Source organism: Vigna angularis, chromosome 4, assembly GCF_016808095.1.
Source record: "Vigna angularis cultivar LongXiaoDou No.4 chromosome 4, ASM1680809v1, whole genome shotgun sequence".
Taxonomy (NCBI): domain Eukaryota; kingdom Viridiplantae; phylum Streptophyta; class Magnoliopsida; order Fabales; family Fabaceae; genus Vigna; species Vigna angularis.
Genome location: NC_068973.1, coordinates 1300467 through 1323710, shown reverse-complemented (window position 1 = coordinate 1323710; position 23244 = coordinate 1300467). Strand labels below are relative to the sequence as shown.

General features: G+C 29.6%; 3 protein-coding genes and 1 long non-coding RNA gene across 4 annotated transcripts; 3 read left to right on the top strand and 1 right to left on the bottom strand.

The window, feature by feature from the left end:
* Positions 1–238: 238 nt before the first annotated feature.
* On the top strand, positions 239–843 carry LOC108321109 (flowering-promoting factor 1-like protein 3). Its single transcript, XM_017552758.2, has one exon. It carries the CDS (start codon positions 327–329, stop codon positions 627–629), a length of 303 nt encoding a protein of 100 aa, XP_017408247.1. The 5' UTR covers positions 239–326; the 3' UTR covers positions 630–843.
* Positions 844–13846: 13003 nt separating this feature from the next.
* On the bottom strand, positions 13847–16038 carry LOC108321103 (vesicle-associated membrane protein 724). The gene is made up of 5 exons (XM_017552751.2): positions 15669–16038; positions 14758–14899; positions 14533–14653; positions 14155–14217; positions 13847–14071 (listed from the first exon to the last, which is right to left on the bottom strand). The coding sequence occupies exons 1-5, from the start codon at positions 15856–15858 to the stop codon at positions 13922–13924; spliced, it is 666 nt and encodes a 221-aa protein (XP_017408240.1). The 5' UTR covers positions 15859–16038; the 3' UTR covers positions 13847–13921.
* A 1772-nt stretch (positions 16039–17810) lies between these two features.
* LOC108321051 (uncharacterized) lies at positions 17811–22511 on the top strand. Its single transcript, XM_017552695.2, has 7 exons — positions 17811–18071; positions 18159–18197; positions 18284–18337; positions 18461–18514; positions 21924–21977; positions 22052–22123; positions 22241–22511. Exons 1-7 carry the CDS (start codon positions 18036–18038, stop codon positions 22361–22363), a joined length of 432 nt encoding a protein of 143 aa, XP_017408184.1. The 5' UTR covers positions 17811–18035; the 3' UTR covers positions 22364–22511.
* Positions 18521–20601, top strand: LOC128196313 (uncharacterized). Its single transcript, XR_008248483.1, has 2 exons — positions 18521–19086; positions 20326–20601. It is a non-coding gene; the product is annotated as an uncharacterized LOC128196313 (long non-coding RNA).
* Positions 22512–23244: the final 733 nt, after the last annotated feature.

Here is a 23244-nt window from a genome sequence, read left to right as displayed (position 1 = left end):
TACAAACCTTATAGCTATATGGGTCCCACCTTAGCTGTACTCACATCCAAACATCATATACTCTATATACTGTCTTTATCACCACCATGGAATTTTCATTGCATATGTGCACATTATATTATATTAAAAAAAAGAAAAAAAACAAAAGGCAAAATCCCATCTTACCCATTACTTCATCTCACTACTATATATATGTCAATACCCCATACTTCTCTCCTCATCTTTCATTGCACACTCCATCTCAAACACTAAGAGAAAAAAAAACATTTTTTTTTCTGTTGTTGGTTGTTTGGTGTTGCTAAAGTTGTTGTTGTTTGAGTCAAAGAATGTCTGGGGTTTGGGTTTTCAACAAAGGTGTGGTGAGGCTAGTGGAGAACCCTAGCTCTGAGCGGAAGGTGCTGGTTCACTCTGCAAGCAATGAAATCATCACTTCCTACGCAGTGTTGGAGCACAAGCTGAGTTCACTGGGATGGGAACGTTACTATGATGATCCTGATTTGCTTCAGTTCCACAAACGCTCCACCGTTCACCTAATCTCTCTCCCAAGGGATTTCAACAGGTTCAGGTCCATGCACATGTATGACATAGTCGTCAAGAACAAGAACTACTTCGAAGTTAGAGACATGTGAACTTTCAATCTCCTTACAGAGTTCAATTCTTCATTTTCTCATTTATATCTACACTACATGTATTGTCGGTTTCGTTTGGATTTGGGTCTAAATTGTGTATGAGTTCGTGGTATAGAGTTATGGTCTGATACGAGAATGATGAAGTCCGAGGAGTGGATTTGTGTGTCGTGATGTAAATCTCTGTAATCATTAATCAAACTTCAGTTTTCTTACACTATGGGTGTTGAATATTCACATTGAGATATACTCTTTCTTAGTTCATTTATCAGAATCACCTTATCTAGTTCTAATTTTTTCCTATTTTTGTACTTTAAACTTAAGTTTATAAAGTAAGGTTTGTATTCATATATTATAAATTTGTTTTAAATGTAATTGATAAGATCTCAAACGTTTTTTCGATAGATGTTTTTGGTTTCTTGATGGGATGAGTTTCCTTTATCGAGTTTTTGTGTCTTTGTTCTAATTTTAGTTTGTTGCATGGTAATATATCATATACAAGTGTCTAAATTAGTTATACAAAATTTGGTAAGTTAGTATATTATTTTATTGTGTAAATAACATTATATTATTAGGTTTAAAATATTGCAGCAATAAAACTTATGGTTGTGAAGAATGTCTTTTTTCTATATAAATCTTATAATATATAGACAGTATATATACTCCCTCACTCTATGGAGAGACTACAAGTGGATTATTTTTATTATTTTTAGTGGCCAACATTTATCGTTGATAGATAATTTTTTTTTTAATTTTGGGAAATTATAAAACTATTAAATATGATGTGAAACACATGGGTATAGAATCTGAATAAACCATTATCCACTTCAAAATTGTTTTGCATGATTATGCATGTCATGACATGGAAGTATGGGAGAATGAAAAGTGTCACGTGTGGGTGGAGATGTTTTATGCATGTTAAGTTGACTTTTCCCTATTGATCAAGCCGCAATCCATGTAAGCATGGTATGTGCATCCATGTAAACATGGTATGTGGATGCCATGTATATGGAAAAGAATACCTATTTTTCACTTCTTTTTTTTCTTTTTTTTAGAAGGAAAAAATGACGAGAAAGATTTTTCCCTTTCTAATGTGACATAAGGAATAGTTTTGGGTAAGCATGGCTTATCTCATCTCGTAAAGTTTTCTTTCTAAAATATCATAAAAATTAATATAGCATTTTGAACATTAACATGTTCAAATTATATATATATATATTTCTGAAAATTAAGCACAACTCAAATTTATTATTAATTTTAAAATTTAGATCTAAACTATTATCATTTTATTGATTTTACTATTCATTCTTTTTAACATATGTTATTACAGAAAAAAAATGTGTCATGCATAATTTTGTTGAAGTCAATACATTGTCGTTTTGCAAAAAGTGATAACAAATGACGTGGATATACTTTTTAATTTTTTTCTTTTAAAATATATCTTATTATTTATTTTCTCTAATTGAAATTACATATATATATATATATATATATATATATATATATTTATTTATTTAAGTTATATGTCTTCGCAAATACGTTTATGAAGTTATTAATTTTCAAACTAAAATTTGTAACCAGATATAATTGGATATACTACACAATTATATATTTCTGTGAAAATATATTAAAATGTATGTTGACCAATTTAGAGATAAAGTATGATTACTAACAATTGAAGTGTAATTAAGCAAATGTTAATCAAAAGTTCATTAAAAAAATTTACAAATATATGTTTCAAGGTGGGAGATAAACTATTTGTATTTATTGTGTTTTTATTATTTGATCTACAACTGTCTTCTACAAATATCTTTTGAACAGTTTAGACAAGTGGTTGTGATAGGACTTAGACTTCAAGACAACTTTTGAATCTCATACGACTCACCAAACTTTAAATCGTTGACCACGATGATAAAGTTTGAAAAATTTATTAATATATTATGTGAAAAACTAAAATATAATATATATATATATATATATATATATATATGAAAGGAATTTGGGTTGAGAATTTTGAATTTAAGGTGAAGAATTGAGAACCATGGACATGCATTAAGAACAAAAAAGAAAGATAAAAGAAGGATGAGAATAGCATTAAAGAGGATCAAACCCCTCTCTCGACATGCACATCGCACCAACACGTGAATGCATTACTTTTCAATTTAAGTTTAGGCATGCTTCATTCATAGTTCTAGTATCTTATCGTATTGCTTTTCTTTTTAAAAGTGTAAAAAGCATAAACTTTTAAGATTGATTAAGTTAATAAAGCAAAAACATAATTGAAATTTTTTTCGTATGTGTTTTTATAAAAAAAAAATCTATTTTTTGGTAAAAGAAAAATACATAAAATATACCCAATACCAAATCTCTTCCTTATTTTAAAATGATGTTTGGTGTTACAAATCTTTTATTTTTCATGTATGCGAATCATGACTATAGAAATTATGAATTCAAAAATTACAGTTTTTTTAAAATATTAATCATTTTTTTGCGTTAAATTGAATTATTTAATAAAAGTAAATATACTATTTTTATAACAATAAAAACTCAAACGGGTTAAATTCCCAAATTATTTTAGAACAATTCTGTGAGAGAAATTTTTAGAAATTTTACTTTTTTTCAACTTAGATTTATGGAAAACCTGAACTTTTTTTTCTCTTATTGTAAACATCATTTAAGAGTTAGAGTTTAAATTAAGAAACATATATATTTTTAGAAATTTTACTTTTTAAACATGAAAACAACATTTTCATGAAAAATCTAATTTTTTTTTCTCTTATACTAAACATGATTATAACAAGACGACATGAGACGAGTTTCATTATCTGATACATATCCTAGAAAAGAATTATTCACGTCCCCGTATTCAAACTTAATATGGATATGAAATTTTTGTCTCATTCTCACTAAATAACGGGTATACATATGTATCTTTGTCTGAACTCGTACCTGTTACCAATAAGGAGTATTGATAAATCTTGAAGAAATTTGTTTTGATGATGCTACAAGAAGTTTTAGTTGAAGAAGATATTAGAATTAGTTAAAAGCAATTTGTAGAAATTAAATGTAGTAGGAAATTCTTGTAAACCTTGTAAACTTGCATTTTTAACTGCAATAATCGATTATGGAATGGCAATAATCGATTATCACAAAGTCATACAGGAATAATCGATTATCTCTTCATATAATCGATTATCACATTTTGAAAACCCTGTAACGGACTTGAATAATCGATTATCACTTACAATAATCGATTATTCATGGCAGTTGGGAGCTGATCTTTGGCACTCAATGTACTTGGCTATATATTTTGTTTTGGAGAAATTAGAATACAACGTTGTTGAACAGAAGCTCTTGCAGAATACTGTTTGTCAGAGGAAGTTCTCATAAGCTATAGTTCAAGTTCCCTTGCTTGGTCTCGTGAACAGGAGAGGCTCGTGTGTCGTGTGTCGATAGTCGGAGCAAGCTCTCTTCGAGTTAGCAAGGTGCTTTGCCTGGTCTCGTGAAAAGGAGAAGCTCGCGTTTCGTTTGTCGATAGTCGGAGTGGTTCTCTTCGAGTTGGCAGAGTGTTCTTCTTCCGGTTCGTTCGTCGAAGGAAGGTTTATTTATCTGCTTTATTCACTATTTGTTGTAATCTGTGAAACCATTTCTAGTGAAAAAGGTTAATCACTATTTATAGTGATTAACGACTGGACATAGAATCTTTTGATTCGAACCAGGATAAAAATTATGTGTTGATCTTCTTATTCCCTACACTCATTTCATTGTACGTACATCAACTGTTTGATAAATTTTCTCTAAGAAAATTGTTTTTCTAAAACGGACCATTAAACTTGATTTGTGACCGTAACACGCTTTCTAAGTATTTTATTCCGCTGCGCGACTCTATAACGGTACCGATTGTTCCAACAATTGGTATCAGAGCTTGCTTTGATATTTTTTCAAATTTTTTTTCGAAAATGGCCGGTCATCAAACTCAAGTATATGCCGAGGGTGCTTCCATCAACAGACCACCACTCTTTACTGGTGATAACTATGCATTCTGGAAAGTCAGAATGGAAATTTTTATGGGGTCTGTTGACAGAGGCATCTGGGAAGCTGTACTAAATGGTCCCTATATTCCAAAAAGAACTATTGATGGTGTAGAAGTAGAAAAACCATACTTTAACTGGACTCCAGAGGAAAATAGAAGAGCTCAATTTGATATTAAGGCTCGCAACATTATTTCATCTGCTGTTGTACTTGATGAGTTTTATAGAATTTCAGTTTGTAAGACAGCACAAGAAATGTGGGAGGTTCTCAGAGTCACACATGAAGGAACAGAGGACGTGAAACGTGCAAGGAAGAACACTCTCATTCAGGAGTATGAGATGTTCAGAATGCAACCTAGAGAAACAATTTCTGATGTCCAAAAGCGTTTCACTCACATAGTGAACCACTTGACAGGGTTGGGTAAGACTTTTGATACTGATGAATTGAATGTAAAAATTTTGAAATCATTGGACAGGTCGTGGCAACCAAAGGTAACTGCCATCTCTGAGTCTCAAAATCTCACTCAAATGTCAATGCCAATTTTGTTTGGGAAACTCCGTGAGCATGAGCTTGAGTTGAGAAGATTGACGGCTGAAGAAGATCAAGGCAAAAGAAAGACACTAGCCTTCAAGTCCGAAATCTCCAAAGTAAAGAAATCTAATAGGATTGAAGATGATGATTCTGATGATGAGGAGAACATGAGCCTCATGATAAAGAAATTTGCCAAGTTTATGAAGGCAAAAGGTAAGGACAAATTTCATAAAGAAAGGAGAGAAAATCAAGAATCTTCTTCAAGTGTTAAATGCTATGGATGTGGAGAAAAAGGACACATGAAAACTGAATGTCCAAAGAACAAGAAAAGTGAAGAAAAGAAAGAAAGGAAATTCCCAAAGAAGAAGAAAGCTTACATAGCTTGGGAAGACAATGCATCTAGCTCAACAAGCTCAAGTGATTCAGATGAAGAAGCCAATATTTGTCTAATGGCTGAATCAGAAGATACTGGAAGCCAAGTAAGTGATTCCAGCTTTGAATCTAGTGAATTTGATGTACAAAAGGCTTTTCTTGAATTGCTTGATGAATCTGAAAAATTGAATGTTGCTCATAAAAATTTGAAAAAGGAATTTAAACAATTGCAAATTAAGTATGATAATGCATTAGATGAGGAAGTCATATTAAGAAACAAAGTTAGTAATCTTGAAACAAAATTGTCTGAATCTAATTCAAATGAAAAACCTGTTGAGTGTTTATCTTGTAAAAGTCACATGTTTGACATTGACATATTAGAAAATTTACTTTCTAAAGAAATCAAGCCTATCTCACATGTTCAAAATGTTTTTAGGAAGAGCAATCTTAGAAATATAAACATGCATCTTCATAAAAAGTCTAAAGTTAAGAGAACTCGTAGAGTTTGGGTTGAGAAAGGGACTTTTGTGAAAAACAAGGTGCATGATGTTTGTTGTTTTTATTGTATGAAAAAGGGACATACTTCTAACAAATGTAAAATTAAACATTTTGATGTTCCAAATGGAAAATATGCTTGGATTCCTGTTATAAAGTAAATTGTCTCTAACCTCAAAGGACCCAAATGAGATTATGGGGACCAAAACTCTATTGTTTTTACTTTGCAGGTTAAGTTTTCAAAAGGATAAGAGAGCTCTATGGTATTATGCTCTTTGAAGTGATGCTACAAACCAGGATGTAACTCCATCAAGTGGTATCCAAAAGCCTTCATTCAAGCACCAAGTAATTGAGCTAAGTGTTGTTTAAACTGTGGTGTTGCATCCTGTATTTACTTGATCTTCCATTATTTAGTTATTGTTATATTCATGCCTGGTTGAGAAAATGATATGTTGATCACTGTTTCATTCATCCTGTGGTATGTTCGTGTCTGTTTACACATTTTGATCAAGTGAATTCATTTATTTAAAATATTCAGGTGTTGAATTTCATTCATGTCATGTAAAGCCATGTGCATTGTTATTTCAGTGCTTTGTTGATAATTATCTATTGAATTTGTGTTTAACTGGCTTAGTATTCAATTTCATGAGTACTTTGAAGTTACTTTGGTGTAATCTCTGTCAAGCATCAAAAACTATGAAAAAGTCATTTAAATGAGTTGGCCGACAGATTTTCATTAGAAATTTTTAATGATTAAGATATGTGAAAATTAAATTGTCATTTCTATTTCAAAGTTGGTTCTGTGGAGATTTATTTTTAAGTTCAAATGCATAACGAATGAGCTATGATAATATACATTGAGAGCCTGGATGCAGAAAATAAACTTATCAAATTTGCATAATTTTGATGTAAATTATTTTGTTTAAAAAATGTTGAAAGATAGCACCTGAATCAGCTCTTGTGATTGAATTTTTTTTCATATGTTGTTTTGATATGCATAGTTGAATATATGAAGTTGAACAAATTGGGATATGAGAGTGCATGAATCATAGTTGGTGTTTGGGAAGTTGAAATTTGTGTTGTCAAAATTAGTTTCTGAACTGATTGTGCTAGTTGAAATGCTTTCTTGTTAAACCTGGAGATAGATTTTTTGAGCTTAGAAGAGAGTTAGGAGTGTTACACATATCTTAGAATCAAAATCTATGCAAATTTTTGCATTTTTCGTAAACTTAAAGCTTCATAATCGATTATCACTAAGTTATAATCGATTATTCATGCATTAAAATCAATTCTGGAAAATCTTGAACAGATAATCGATTATCATTATGCATAATCGATTATCATGCAATTATGGGCAGTAATTATTGAACTGATAATCGATTATCACAAGCCATAATCGATTATCACGCTGACAGGTTCAAAAATAGAGCCGTTGGAGCATCCCATAACGGCCATAAACGACCATAAACGGCTAGTTTGTCCATTCTTCTTATAATGTAATATTTATTTTCATAAATAAAATGATCTCTTGATTATATGCATCCTTTGATTAATTGAGGGGGAGATCATATTTAGGGGGAGCCTTCAACATCCGATCTTTTTGCTTCTGATCAAAAAGGGGGAGAAGAATAATACAAGGGGAGAAGTATAAATTATTACAGGTATTACTAACCTTGTTGTTGTTTGTTAGCTTGTATGTTTTGCAGGTAAGCCAAACTTGCTTTTAAAATTGAATTTTTGATCATCATCAAAAAGGGGGAGATTGTTACCAATAAGGAGTATTGGTAAATCTTGAAGAAATTTGTTTTGATGATGCTACAAGAAGTTTTAGTTGAAGAAGATATTAGAATTAGTTAAAAGCAATTTGTAGAAATTAAATGTAGTAGGAAATTCTTGTAAACCTTGTAAACTTGCATTTTTAACTGCAATAATCGATTATGGAATGGCAATAATCGATTATCACAAAGTCATACAGGAATAATCGATTATCTCTTCATATAATCGATTATCACATTTTGAAAACCCTGTAACGGACTTGAATAATCGATTATCACTTACAATAATCGATTATTCATGGCAGTTGGGAGCTGATCTTTGGCACTCAGTGTACTTGGCTATATATTTTGTTTTGGAGAAATTAGAATACAACGTTGTTGAACAGAAGCTCTTGCAGAATACTGTTTGTCAGAGGAAGTTCTCAGAAGCTATAGTTCAAGTTCCCTTGCTTGGTCTCGTGAACAGGAGAGGCTCGTGTGTCGTGTGTCGATAGTCGGAGCAAGCTCTCTTCGAGTTAGCAAGGTGCTTTGCCTGGTCTCGTGAATAGGAGAAGCTCGCGTTTCGTTTGTCGATAGTTGGAGCGGTTCTCTTCGAGTTGGCAGAGTGTTCTTCTTCCGGTTCGTTCGTCGAAGGAAGGTTTATTTATCTGCTTTATTCACTATTTGTTGTAATCTGTGAAACCATTTCTAGTGAAAAAGGTTAATCACTATTTATAGTGATTAACGACTGGACGTAGAATCTTTTGATTCGAACCAGGATAAAAATTATGTGTTGATCTTCTTATTCCCTACACTCATTTTATTGTACGTACATCAACTGTTTGATAAATTTTCTCTAAGAAAATTGTTTTTCTAAAACGGACCATTAAACTTGATTTGTGACCGTAACACGCTTTCTAAGTATTTTATTGCGCTGCGCGACTCTATAACGGTACCGATTGTTCCAACAGTACCTCCTTTCTTATTATTTCAATATCAATTAATTAATTTTTATATAAAAAAATTGTACATAATATTATCAAATATTCAATATTAAAATTATGTATTTTTATTTCGTGAAAATAAAATATTTGAAACGAAATTATAATTATATACATTTTAAATTAGAATATCAAATAAAATTTAATGAGAACTAAAATATTTATTAAATTTACAAATGTTAATGAAATAAAGTTGATTTTTAAAAATACTTTTAAAAAATTACACAAAGAAAACTTATATTCAAATTTAAAAATATTTTAAATGTATTTTTACTCCCGTTCTTTAAATTCTTATGAAAAGTCTTTTTTTTACACATTAATAAAAATTGTAATACACCAGTTAAATGAAATCACATAAATAACAAACATGAAACTAATAATAATTGAAATTTAACATATCATATTTTGGAGGTGATAAACAAGATTCATGATATGATATTAAATTATTATATTATAATAAAATAAATTATACAATTGTATTGATAGAATTATACTTACGATAATAAGTTAGAAAATAAAAAATATCAAAGCATGATAAAAATAAACAACAATAAAAAATATAAAAAAGAAAAAAAAGAAAAAAAATCAAATGTGTGTGGTTTAAACAATTTGGTACATCATTGAATGAAATCAAATAAATGAAAACAAATGTATAATTAAAAGTGTGATAAAATGAAAATTACTTTAGAGATTTGAGACAAATATTCAAATATCAACCTAGTTGAATTGTTGAGAAATAATGAAAATTCTTTTAAAAAAAGTTATCTTCTAATGAAAAAAAAATCAGTATAAGAGAATAAAGAAGATATTTGTTTTTTTTATTTTACCTAGTAAACGAAGGATTTAAGTTATTTAACACTTAAATCAAGAGTTCAACATTATCATGTGAAAAAATAAATAATAAATAAAAATATTAAAAAGAAGTAAAAAATATTCAAATTTGAGACATAAAAAATATTTAATTTAAATACAACATTTGAACATAAGTATACAAAAAGTTATGATAAGAGAGAAAATATCTTAGAGACGTGAATTGATTTCATGGTAAACCAAACAATTAGAAAAAAAAAAAGAGAATGTAACTAAAAAAAAGGTTCTAAAAAAAGACTAAAAGTTATATATATATATATATATATATATATATATATATATATATATATATATATATATATTAGATTATTCGAATATTTTAGTAATTAAATGGAGATAGGATGAAGACGAAGATGGATATTAAGGCAAGTATGGAAACAATGACAAAGTAAAAATATGTACAAACTCATCTCCACATCTACGAAGATAAATTTATTTGTCATCTCTAATACTAAACTTCACTTAAAAGTTAGAGTTCAAATTTTCATCACAAGGTATTATAAGTTTTATATTATTAACCAAATAGAAATCTCTTTACATATATTAATATTTTGTTTGATATAAATGAAATTGAGAAAGAAAGAAAACTCATCTCCCTATTTTGGTCTCTGAGGAAATAAAAACTTAACGAGTTTTATTACCTATAAGGATGATAAGTAAATTTCAAAATTTACATTTAATCCCTATAGGTTAAATGTGAATTTTGACCAATTAATTATAAAAATGTTATAACACATACTTGTTGTAGCTTGGTTAGACGAAAATATCATTAGTAACATGAAAAAGAGTTATTATGTTAGTTAATAATAATATAAGCTCAAGAATTTTATTCATGTGTAAAAAATATAAGCAGATAAATAGTATATAATTATAACACCCACTCTTACAATTTATTGGAGATCTAACGTCAATTAAAAATAAAACGAATTTAAAATATATAAGTGTGTTCAATTTTATAGAATTGTTAAAATTAAAATTTACTATTTTTAATGTGATATTAGAGTAATTGGAAGTGTATTCTAATAAAATTTGATATTTATTGGTTTTGAAAAAACAATTTATCTTACCTGTCTTTATTTAATGTAAAACTTTTAAAGTCTGATTTTTTTCTCTTTATTCTTTCAAAAGAACCTCGATCAAATTTTTAAGAAGAGAAAAACCTCATACTTTTTTCTTTCACTTTCTCTACTTTTGAAAGTCAAAAGAAAAATCTATCTTAATACTTTAAGTTTTCCTTTTCACTTGTAAAGCATTATCAGGCATTACTATATAATTAAATGACACTAATTAAACTCAAAGAAAAATACTATAAAAATACTATAAAAACGATATCAATTTAAAAAGTATAGTATACTTTTGACGGGTATATATTTCTGATTTCATTTAAATTTCAAAAGAAATATAAATAGTTTTAATATCATTTAATTTCCTTATTCCATATTCATACCAATTAAGTTAATCTTAACATATGTGTTATTTTTTTTTTCACCAGATGTGATTTAAAGTTGTGTCTCCTATTATCTTTGTTGAGAATGGATGGAAGCATTTGTAATGAACATATTATGGAATCCATCCATCAGAAATGATTTGAAATGTGATGAGTGATACATTTTTACAACGATAAGAATATTTGATTTGTATGTGTTCACAAACTTGCCATACTTGAAACTGTTTTTGCATGAATATAAATAATAATATTCAGTAGTGCAAAATGAAGTTTTCACAACGTGGAATAATGATAGTTAAAAAATCAACGTGGTGAAAAAAAAAATACAGTGACACTTTTGTAACTTTAAAATTTTTTTTAATAATGATTGTCTAAATAATTGTTGTTAAAAGTAGAAATAATAATGATTATATACATAATTGAATAGCAACGATCTAGTCTTTGTCGCAACATGTTGTAAAACTCATGCTGCAAGACTCTTTCATAGAAGGACTATGATATGCTAACAACTTTTCTTAACAATTTTTTTACAATTGATTATGTGTCACTATTTTATTGGTATGTATATTTGAAACGGACCAATCTTAACAATTTACAATTGATTATGTGTCACTATTTTATTGGTCTGTATATTTGAAACGAATCAATCACAAGCTATTACATAGACATTGTAAAAAAGTTGTAAAGAAAAAATTGTTAAAAAACATTTTTCGTTCATAAAACTCGTGACGACAAATTGAATAGCAACAACTATGAAATTGTCTTCCAAAATCCATTTTAACCGTTGTTAAAAGCTCTCTCTATACTATTGATTATACAAACTTCCATTTTTTATGGTCATCATCATCATATGCCCCAATTGGTTTTTGCAATCGGATCACAAGGATCTCCATCGCCCCATGCCTCATCAACCAATTCAAAAAAGCTTGAAAGATTCCATAGGAGATATGGTATAATTCAACACCACAAAAGAATGGAAGCAATAAGATAATAAATTCCACATTGAGTCTCATCAATCATGCCAAAACCCTAAAGACCATTCTCTTCATGCATGGGCAAGGTGCTTTTTTCTTTGAGTGGTCACTTTTCATTCTCAAAAGGATCTTCCAATGAAGAAGAAGAAGCTCCATGCATGCAAAACTTCTACTTCTGTCATATCCATTAAGAATGGGGTGAGAGATTAGTTCCTTCTGTCTTCTAGTCACTTTGCCTTTTTGACTGAACCAATTCTATCTTGTCATCAACATTGTTCTTCTTTTCCAAAGTTTGTTCTTTGAAAACCTTCATCATGCTTTCATTTCACGGAAGGATGTGAAGTTAAGTTTTACTTCTCCAATTAAAAGCAATAATCATTCAAATTCTGAAAAAAAAAAGATTTTTAGTTTTTAAGTGGTAAATTTGAGAGATAAAATTTTAGGTTTTCTCAAATTGAAGAACTAAAATTTAATTTTTAAGTTTCAACGATCAAAATAGAATTTTTATATTAAGTCATGTAAGATATTTGTATATGTACTGTAGTTTCAAAGCTACCTTTTCTTAGTAAAAGAATTTTCTCTCCCATTATAAATGTTTTTTCTACTTTTCGTTTGAACCTTTAATTACATTTTACTCATATTAAATAAATTCTTCTCTCAATTTCTGAATTTTAGTTAGAGATAAAGAATTGTGAATTTACTATAATGCTCTAATTCCTTCATTATAAGGCCATTAAAATTAAAAAATTCATAATAAATTCCAATCCTCTTAATTAAAAAATTAATTATACATTATAGAACCATATTTTAACATTTTTTTTTCTATTTTTTAAAGATAATTTTATTTGAATTTACTAAATTACTCGAAAACTTGGTTAATTACCTAGAATTACGGCTAAGACCTGTTATATATATATATATATATATATATATATATATATATATATATATATATGTATATGTATATATATAAAACTATAAATATGATTTTTAAGAAATTTTAGGAAAATTTTCTTTAAGCTAGAAAAGTCCAGTTTAACCCTTTTTTCTATATATTTATTGATATAACTACAACAAAAGTTGTATGAAAAAGCTACAAAATCACTAAAATGATATCGAAAAAATCCATTTTAATTTGATCAACCTGCTGAAATAATCTATTTTAGTTATAAAATAGTAAATCCTGAAAATCAATATTTTATAATTTATTCTAAAGCTTCTCTAAAACCATGATAGATTAAGCTATTTATCGACCAAATAGTTCCCCCCAAATTTTTAGTTATTATCTAAATAATTTTAAAGAAAACAATTGATATTTCAAAGGATTATTAAGTGTTAAAAACACATAAAATCACTATTTTAAATAAATTTTAGCATTTTCTTAAGTTTTGGGCCTAAAATAGTGCATGGACCCATTAGGGTTTTGACCAAGATTTTGAGCCCCAATGTTCATAAAACTTTTCTGCAATGTACACGACTGGCAATTGGGAAGTTTTATTTGAAGCATTTAGGAAGGTGGTTGGTCCGGATGATGGATTCCAGAACGACCAAAGAATCGATTCCGAAAAAAAATTCCAGAAAAAAATTTTCCAAAAAAAAAATTCTGAAAACTTTTTCTAGAAATATATTTTTCTTTTCCAGATGATGTTTTTCGGAAGTATCTTTTAAATAATTGGTAAAAGCAAAAATTAAATAAATTGATAGGGTGGAGAAAGAAAATGATAGGGTGGAGGAAGCAATACCCTACACAACCACATAAGCTAAATTGCTCACTTGTACATCATCTCAAAAAATCCTACCTGGAAACCTTCAACCAGTGCTAGTTTGTACAGTCAAATCCACCACAAATAGAAAGCCAGATAACCAATACCAAAAACAACAAAATTCCCAGAACAACTAGTTTAATTTTCATGTTCTGATACCACATCTTTCGATGAACTTGTGCTCCTTGCTTTCTGAAATCTTGAGCCTGAAAATTAGAAATTCCTCAGCCTTGAAAGCATGAGTTAAAGAAGAAGAAAAAATCATCTAATCTTAGTTGGCTTTACTCACCTGTGAACGCAATGTCTCTGTCTTATCTGCAAGAATAGTTAGATTTTCTCCTCTTTCAATGGCCTAAAAACACATAATGAAGTATTCAGATACACATGGTAATGGTGAACTTTTCTAGACACTACGCAAAAAAGAGATACAACACCGATATCTGAACCTATCCACATAAGGAATTCACATCACTGTATCCAAAACCTTACGTCAATAGATTAATGAATTTTTTTCTTTACATAATGTTCTACTTTTTTATATTTATCCAAAAAAATTTAAATTCACACTTGGATTTCCAGATGCATAGTGACAACTGCATATGAATTAGGTGATGACTAAATACTAAATACTAATGGGAAAAAACCTTACTCCTGAACTATACAGTACCTTGTCTATGTTTTCCAACATAATACTCTTAACTTCTGAAACTTGAGCCTTCACTTTTATTAGCTTTTCAATCTCTTCAGCATGATCGATGATATACTTCATGTGCCCTTTCATAACTGGTCTGCAAATGTGCATCCATATTATTTAACTTTGTATACAAATTGTCTGCCTAAGCATTAAGATATTCGAAACATCATCAAATATTTATAACAGAAGTTAGTGTACCCAAACTCCTTGTTCAGACTCTTAGCAATAGCTGTATCTGCTTTTCCACCACCATATCTTTTCTTAAAGTCTGCTTTCACCCGTTCAAGGAAAGCAATAGAGATCTGCTTGCCAACAGATTCCTTGGCAACAACACAGTATGCTGCAATTTACAGAAAGCCCAAATGTAAAGCTCTAAAATAGTCATTGCACTACAACACAGTTTTAAATCTCAGAAATTGGATCAACCACCAGATTTCAAACAAACACACTCACAAACATCAATCTAGATGTTGCATTATTGGTTATCTATACAAAGAAAATTAGGCATTGTTGGAATTGAAACTTGCAAAGACTTCAGTCGCGAAAAGGCCAAATTGAAGGAACATCACACACAACTGTGCATTCACAAGATTAGGCTTTCTCTGAACACTTTCTGTTGCATCACTACGTACCTCTAAAGGGTAGTCACAATGATCGAACATTCCATCAAAGATGACATTGAAATCAGGTGTGAATGTATATCATGAATGTACAATTATTTCTTTTAGATGAGTGCCATCATTCACCAAGAGGAAAAATCAAACACTTGAAGCATATTAACAACCCTTAAATTGAACTTAACCCAGATTCTGCTTCTCACCGTTCATTAGTTGACTCCATTTCAGCAATCAAAGGAAAAATTCGTAAAATGTAAGAAGAACCCATAAAAAAAACAAACAAAACCCACCAAGAAAACTAAGTCAAAAGAGAAATAAAACCCAAAAAAGAGAAACCTTTATGCTCACTCAACCACCCTATAGCGACATTCATCTCAAGACTAGATCCAGCATATAAAAACTAGCGATTCAAAACCCACTTTCATCTTTGGTACACAAAAAACATGTCATTTGATAGAAACATAGGATCAAGCGATTGGGAGGGGACATTACCATAACCATCCTCAACCAGAAAATTGAAGGTGTGGTGGTCACAGTTGTAAGTGAACTTGTTGTTGGAAGAGGGAAGCTTGTGAAGACACTGAGCTGCAATGGCGGGGAAGTTTCCGGTGAACTCGGTGTACTCAGCCAACACCACTGTCCCACGAGCCACGAAGCTATATATAAACGATTCCTGACTCATTGCTCCGCAACTGATTCCACTCGGAACTCACAGAAACACAACACAGAGCTTCCTCTGCTTCTTCCACTCTGCATCTACCGGTTGGAATTTCAAGGCCACATTTCCATAATTCTCTTTTCTTCTTTTTACTTTTCCATCAAGAAAGAATTTTCCTTTTCTCTTCATAAATTAAGGAATCACAAGTTCAATAATAAGGTTTTGTTTTTCTTTTCTGAAAGCAATCTTTTGTTTTTCAAGTAAGCAACTGTAACAAATACTTTTGTTCGTTTATCCATGTCAGTATTAAGTTTTTCATATTATTGTCAACTTTTGTTACAAAAATTTAATCAGTTCTATAGAATAATAAATATGTTTTGCTTAATTATTTCTGACGAAGTTAATTCTAATAACACAAAAAAGACTATTTAGTCTAACATAAATATAAACAAATCTTCACCATTTATTAATCTTACATCGAGTAACGTTGTTCCATTCATAATCATCAATGAAAACGAAGCCTTTGTCTTTGTCGATTTATTATGTTAAGCTGTAATAATAGAATTGGATTGGAGTTTTGACTGGTTGACAGAGTATCAAACGAGATCAAATACACGACAATTTTCCTCTTTCGGTGCAGTTTTAGTTTAATGTTAAATGAGTTTAATATATAAATAAATTTAATTAAAGTAGAAATTATGATTATTAAAATGTTATGAATTGTATGATTATGATTATGTTATATTACTTTTTGCTTGATGTGGTTGGATAACAGTACCTTTAATCATTACTTTAACGCATGCTTGTATTTATATAATTATTAATAGGAACAAAAGGTAATTTCAATTTTTTTTAATATAGAATATCTAAAAATACATATAAATAATACAATATTTACACCTAATTGATTTATAAATAAATATTAAAATACTTACTGTTATCCATAAATATATATTATTTATAAATATTAATTATTCATATAGCGAATTTTGTCCTTCAAACACCTGTTGTGTTGTTAAATATATATTTAAATATTTACTATTATCTGCAAATATATATTATGTACAAATATTATTATTTATGTAGCGAATTTTGTCATCGAAAACTTAATATCATGTTTCTTAACTTTTCTTTAAATTAAAGTAAAAGTTATTCTCAAGACAGATATTGTATCATACTTTTGATATAAGATCAGTTCATTTATTTGTTTCCTTTCCTTGTGAAAGTCTCTCTCCAGTAAGATATATATTTAAAAATAAATTTTATTGTAATTTTTTAAACAATAAAGGTTATTGTCTAAAAAAAAGCCTATAACTAGCATTGAGGTCATAAAGCTAGGAAGGAAGAACCATATAAGAACAATCATTTAAAAAAAAAAAGTGAAAAAAAAAGAGAGTGAAAGATGAAGAACTACACAAGCCTAAAAGGTAAAAGAAGTAGGACAATGTTAATGGTGTGAAAGATGGGATCATAAGCAAAGTAAATATGAATAATAGAATTTGGTATATAATTTGATGAGATTTATCAAGACATTAATTTAGAGAGAAATTGATATTTTTAAAATATCAATTTATTTATTCAGTCTTGAAATAATTTTATATTTATTATCAGAATAAAAAACTGCTTTTAAATTTGAATTTTATCGTAAAAAGTACTATTGTTTGACTATTCTTCGTATTTTCTATCCATCAATGTACGGGGTAAATCAAAATTACCAATTTTTTTTAGTTTATATGTATATAAATTTTAATAGAAAAATTAATAATGATAGTATCAAACTAATAAAAAAGTTAAATAATAAGTACTTAATAAACAACAAAAATCAATTAAAAATATATAAATTTATAAAAGAAACTTACAAAATTTAATTAAAGCAAACAACGATACATAAAAAGCTATATAAAAATAGTAAAAAATATGTGTTGGGTAAAATAAAGATGGAGCAATAAATAAGAGGCTTTGCAACTTGGTTGTGTATTTCCAAATCCCGCCCAATTGGATATCTTTATCCTTGTTTTTTCAAAATTTGTGCTCGTTTCTTGTCTGTTGTGACTTTAACGTTGGTGTTTCTTTCTAGAGTCTTGTTCGGAACACTCACCAAACCACGCTCCTCTTCAAATTCATATATACCCAGACAAACCCTAGAACAACAAACAATACAAAACAAATCCTCTTTTCCCAAATCTTCCATCCCATCCTCAATGGCCAACTCAGATTCATCTCTTCCTCTATCCACCGTGTGTTTTCTTCTCTTTCATCATTTTTCCAATTCAATCTTTTATTGCAATTCTCAAAATCCCTTCTAATTTTGTTTTCCTTTTCAGAAGAAGGAGAACGTCACTCCCGTTACGTCTAAAATCGCGGTATTTTTTTTTCTTTTTTTACATTTTCTTTTTATTCGTAAAATGGAACTCACAACCGCGTCTAAACCTTCTTTGTGTTGTTCCAGGAACTTAATGAATCGAGATCGGAGCTTCTCGGAAGAATTCAGAGTTTGAAACAGGTTTTTTTTTCTTAGTTGTGCATTGTTTGTTAGCTATGAAGATTATAGTTCACTATTCTACCTGCTGGTTTGCTGCTGCTGCTTTTTTTTTTTTTTAATTTGTTTCTTTGGATCTATTTGTAGGATTTGCAAAGTTGGAGGTTTAAATTAGATACACAAGTCAAGGTCTATCGCGATGTAAGTGATGATGATGATGATGATGATTGATCCATGTTTGCGAAACACTGCATTTTTGCTTTATAGTGTCGTCTGAAAAGGATTCCTTGGAGTTCTTTGCGTGTTTGGGTGTATTCTTGAAATAGAAGAAATTAAATGATTGATTATTCTGGTATAGACAATCTATGGCTTAATTTATTATATATTAAAGAGATGATAAAGTATCACCAACTTAATGTTTAACTGAATTTTCTTTATTTTTTTTAATGTCATGTAAACTTCTCAACTTTTTTCCTCTTTCTAAACATATATTGCCGACCTGAAATTCAGACATAGTTTTGAACTGCAGTTTCGTCTTGATCTTTGACATTGTGGTAAATTGCTGTTGCAATATGGCTGTGGTGACAAAACACACCTTTACACTGCAGTCCCCATTGCGATTGCAACCCACAATTTAAACCATGATTTCGTGTAGTTTTGAAGATGGCGTTTTGGGACCAAGTTGTATCATACTGGATGAGGATGACTACATATCGCACGACAACATTCAACTCAGTTATTAACGAAAGCTTCAAGAAAATATTTATCAGGAGGTCTCCCTTGACAAATTCCTCCGAAGTTCTTCTTGGTTTCCCTGTTCTTGTTTTTTAACTGGATTAAAATTCATGCAATCCACTCTATTTGGTGGTGCCAAAACCTACTCTTTTCGCTTGCGTGTCTCTTGTGATCTTTTTGTACATGTCCAAATTATCATATCTAATCTTCTGTCATCCTTTTCTCAATCATTGGTATCCCAACCTTACTGATTTTCTTTTTCTGTATGTGTATAATCAATATGTATATCGTCCTTTCTCATTGGTTACACATTCTTATTTAACAATCACATTTTTTCCACTCCCACCTTTCTCTCATGCTGTTCATTTTAAGTCTACCATTCCCTATCATATAGGGTATGTTTGGGCAAACTTTTTCCTAAACATTTTTAGGAAAGAAAAAAAAATGAAAAGAGTTTTTCTGTAAGTTACAATTAGTTTATACGTAACCCAATTTGTGAAAGTTCTTTTGTGTAGCTTGTCTAAATTCTTATTTTTAACTTGTGCATAAACTACTTGTATTTTAGAGAAAATCATTTTGTTTTTTCCTTTTTATTTTTCTCTACTAAAAGTGTTTATGAATAAACATGTCCAAACAGACCCATAGTATAGCAACACGGTAAAACTTGTTTGAGTTTAGTAGATGCTTTTAGATCATGAATAACTCTGGACGTCTTTCTCCATGTTAGCTATACCAATAGTGTAACAGTATTTTTCCATTTTTTGTAATTGCATTTGAGGCTATTATGTTTGATTTGCTTGTAGAAAACTAGCAACTTGTTTTTTCTTTCGTAATTTTTCTTTGTTATTTGTTTTCTTTGTCAGGACTTGTATTCTGATCAAATAAAGTTTCATTCAGGGTGCACATGAAACAGTCTATGATATGCAAACTTATTTTCGCATCATGATTTTTGTGCTTTTAAAGGCAATTATTTGGTGTGTTCCATGTGTGTATCAACTCATTGTTGATGTGTGGTTAAATGCTTATATTGGGTATGCATAACCATGTACTGACGTGGGAAATGGCACAACTGTAATGTACCAATTGGTTGTTTCAACACTCGCCTGACAATTACATAACATATGTTTTTAATTTTATAATTAACTTGATTAGGCATTTCTTGTGCCAAATCTATTGTGTATCTGAAAGGAAACCTTTGGGTCTGCAATTTAAAGCATTGGCCTTCCTTATCCTTATCTTAACACTGAAGTTTGTATTTTGATTTCTGTCAATGCTAGAAATGCTAAGATCACCTGGTGAACCATTGCTTTCAACAAGTGTAAGGAGTTCTGGAGTTGGTACGGTGCACCCTTGAGTGTCGCTGTAAAGAAGTGATATTCAGATAATCTATACTAGATTTTACATCTGTCACAAACTTATTATTCTCAATCTAAACGGCATTGGATTTGTTAATTCATCTTAACAAGATTTCCCAATCATTTTCCGTATTTCATTTCACGCTTACATATTACAAGTCATGTTATGTGGCTCTCTTGATCTTCCTTTTTCTGTTTCATTATTTGTCTCCTTAAGTTCCCTCCCTTTTCTATTCCTTTGTTTCTATGCTCTTGTGTAATAAATTCCAATTTTTATAGTGTCCTACTTCACTTCTATTTTTTGTAAGCTATGTTTGTTCCAAGAAAAATTCTATGTCCTGACCCTTGCTTCATGTATCAAAATGCAAGAGTTCCTTTCGGTGGAGAATGTCTACGATAAAACCAGGAGCTTTTCTGGTTTCACAAATTTTAGTTTTGAGGATTTGAAAACACTCAATCCTCATTCAAACAAAGTTACCTTTGTTTTGATCTTTATTATTTCACATTGTATAGGATTATTTTTTATCCTATGTTCTGTTCATTCTACTTCCTTAGATCTCCCAGTTCACATTATGCTATTTTTTTTATCTAATTTGCTATATTATTTTTCTATTCATTATGCCATCATCTTCCATTGTTTTACATTTTTACTATATTCTTATTGCTTCTGTATTGATGGTGATTGTGTGCGTAAACATGACTTCAATTTTATCTGTAATTCCTTTCTTTGTTTTTTTAGTATTTCTGTCAAGTATAAAATCAGGTTGTATTATCATATTTAAAACGGTGGTCATACAACTATTGATTGTGCTTTCCGAGTTAGCTACTGTGTCATATAGTCTTCACAGGACGTGGAAAGCCCTTACCTTTGACATTGATTCTATGAGGTTGGATTAGTTTCTTAGCCCAAATTCCAAGAACATGTATGAAGACTGAAGATATTATATTCAGTCGTTAAAAGTAATTTACAATTTGATCCTTATATTTCATAGTAGTTTCACCACTATTTCTTGGTTTTGGTTGACAGGCAATAAGAACTTTGTGTAACTAGTACATTTTTTTTTCTATTGGACCAAGTTCATAGTGTGTAATAAATGTATACTATGTAGGACCTAAAATATATTTGTTTTTTCTCTAAGTGTAGTAAGTTGGTGAAAAATCCATTTATTGGATGCGCGTATACACTTAACCTTCAGAGTAGAACAACCAACAAGAAATCTGATATTTTATTATGCTGGTAGATATGCATTTACACGTCATTTATTTGCTCTACTTTCGTAAATGAAATGATTTTTTATGGTCCATGGTTGTATTTATCATTATTTTGCTTAGTTCAGACACGGTCCACACATGTAGTTATAACTAAAGATTTAATGAACAATAGGTTTACTGTACTCGTGTTTTTCTGGTTATATTGATACGTAGCCGAACTCTCTTTTTATTATTGCTGGTTTGGATGTTACTTCAGCTTCACCCTAATTTTATATGTAACTTCTAATGGCTTTTCATTTTTCATGCAGGAGCTGTCAGAACTTAAGAAAACACTTAATGTTGAAGTGGACCAACTTCGAGTAGTAAGTATGCTTTTAAGTTTTTTCTGTCAACTAAGTTTTGTCGCTTGAAACTTTGTTTATGAAATCAAAATCAGGAATTTCAAGATTTGAGGGCTACCCTTCAGCAGCAACAAGAGGATGTTACTGCTAGCTTAAGAAACTTGGGGGTAAGTCTTGGAAGAATCATTTGACTCTACAACTTATGGGTCTTTTTTTGAAAAGTTCTTGCCAGATGACGTTGTATTTCTTTTATTAAATGCACCAACATCAATGAATGATTGCAGCTTCAGGATGCCTCAGACGTCAAGCATGCTCCAGCACAGGAGACAAAGATTGAAGAAGTTGACAAAGAAGAACATGAGGTGGTAGCAGGAGAAGATAATAACATTGAAGTAGCTGAAAATTAAACGGCCTTTAATTTGGAGTATTAGTGTTACACCCTGGATAAGCAGAATGACTCTGCAGTATTGTTAGATATTTGATGTGTTTCATTACTACTATTGGTTGTAATATAGAACTTTAAATCAATGGTAAATTTCCCGTTACCCCTCCTAATCTATTTTACTTGTACAAATTGCGGTATGCTTTTGTTGCTTTTCTGAATTAGATAAAGGATAATAGAGGATAATGATACTTTGACAACATTTTAACATCATTTACGTGTCATTATGTGATTAGTCTAAAATTATTTTACAATTAATAATAATAATAATTATAAATATCAACATGAACTAATCACAGAATGACACGTAAATAATGTTAAAATGTTGTCAAAAAAATGTTGTTAAAGTATCATTATGTTTAGATAAACAAGCGGTTTTCAAGACATGATAGTTTTTGTCATAACTTAACCAACAATATAAGTGGATTGATTTCAATAACTCGAGTGACTAAGGAAAGCATGGTTAAATCATCATTGTTTTATATATTATAAATAAATCATCATTATTTATGAAAATATCAAATATTTGTTGTCAATACACAAGAGGGTAAATGTTATACTTTTTTATGGTATTTTATTTAAGATAACAGTTAAAAAAATATTAATTATGTTTTTTTTAAAATTCATTCATTTGTGTTTTTAATTTAATTATATTAAATATTTTTAACATACCAGATATGTTTTTCATTCGACGTTGAAATAGAAATATAAAGAGTCAAATAGTAAAAACAATTTAAATGTTAACATAAAATGTATTAAATATATTTTAAAAAGTTAAAATAATTATATTTATTCACTTTTAAAATTTCACGATAAAAATGTTTTTAAATTTTGAAAATGGACATT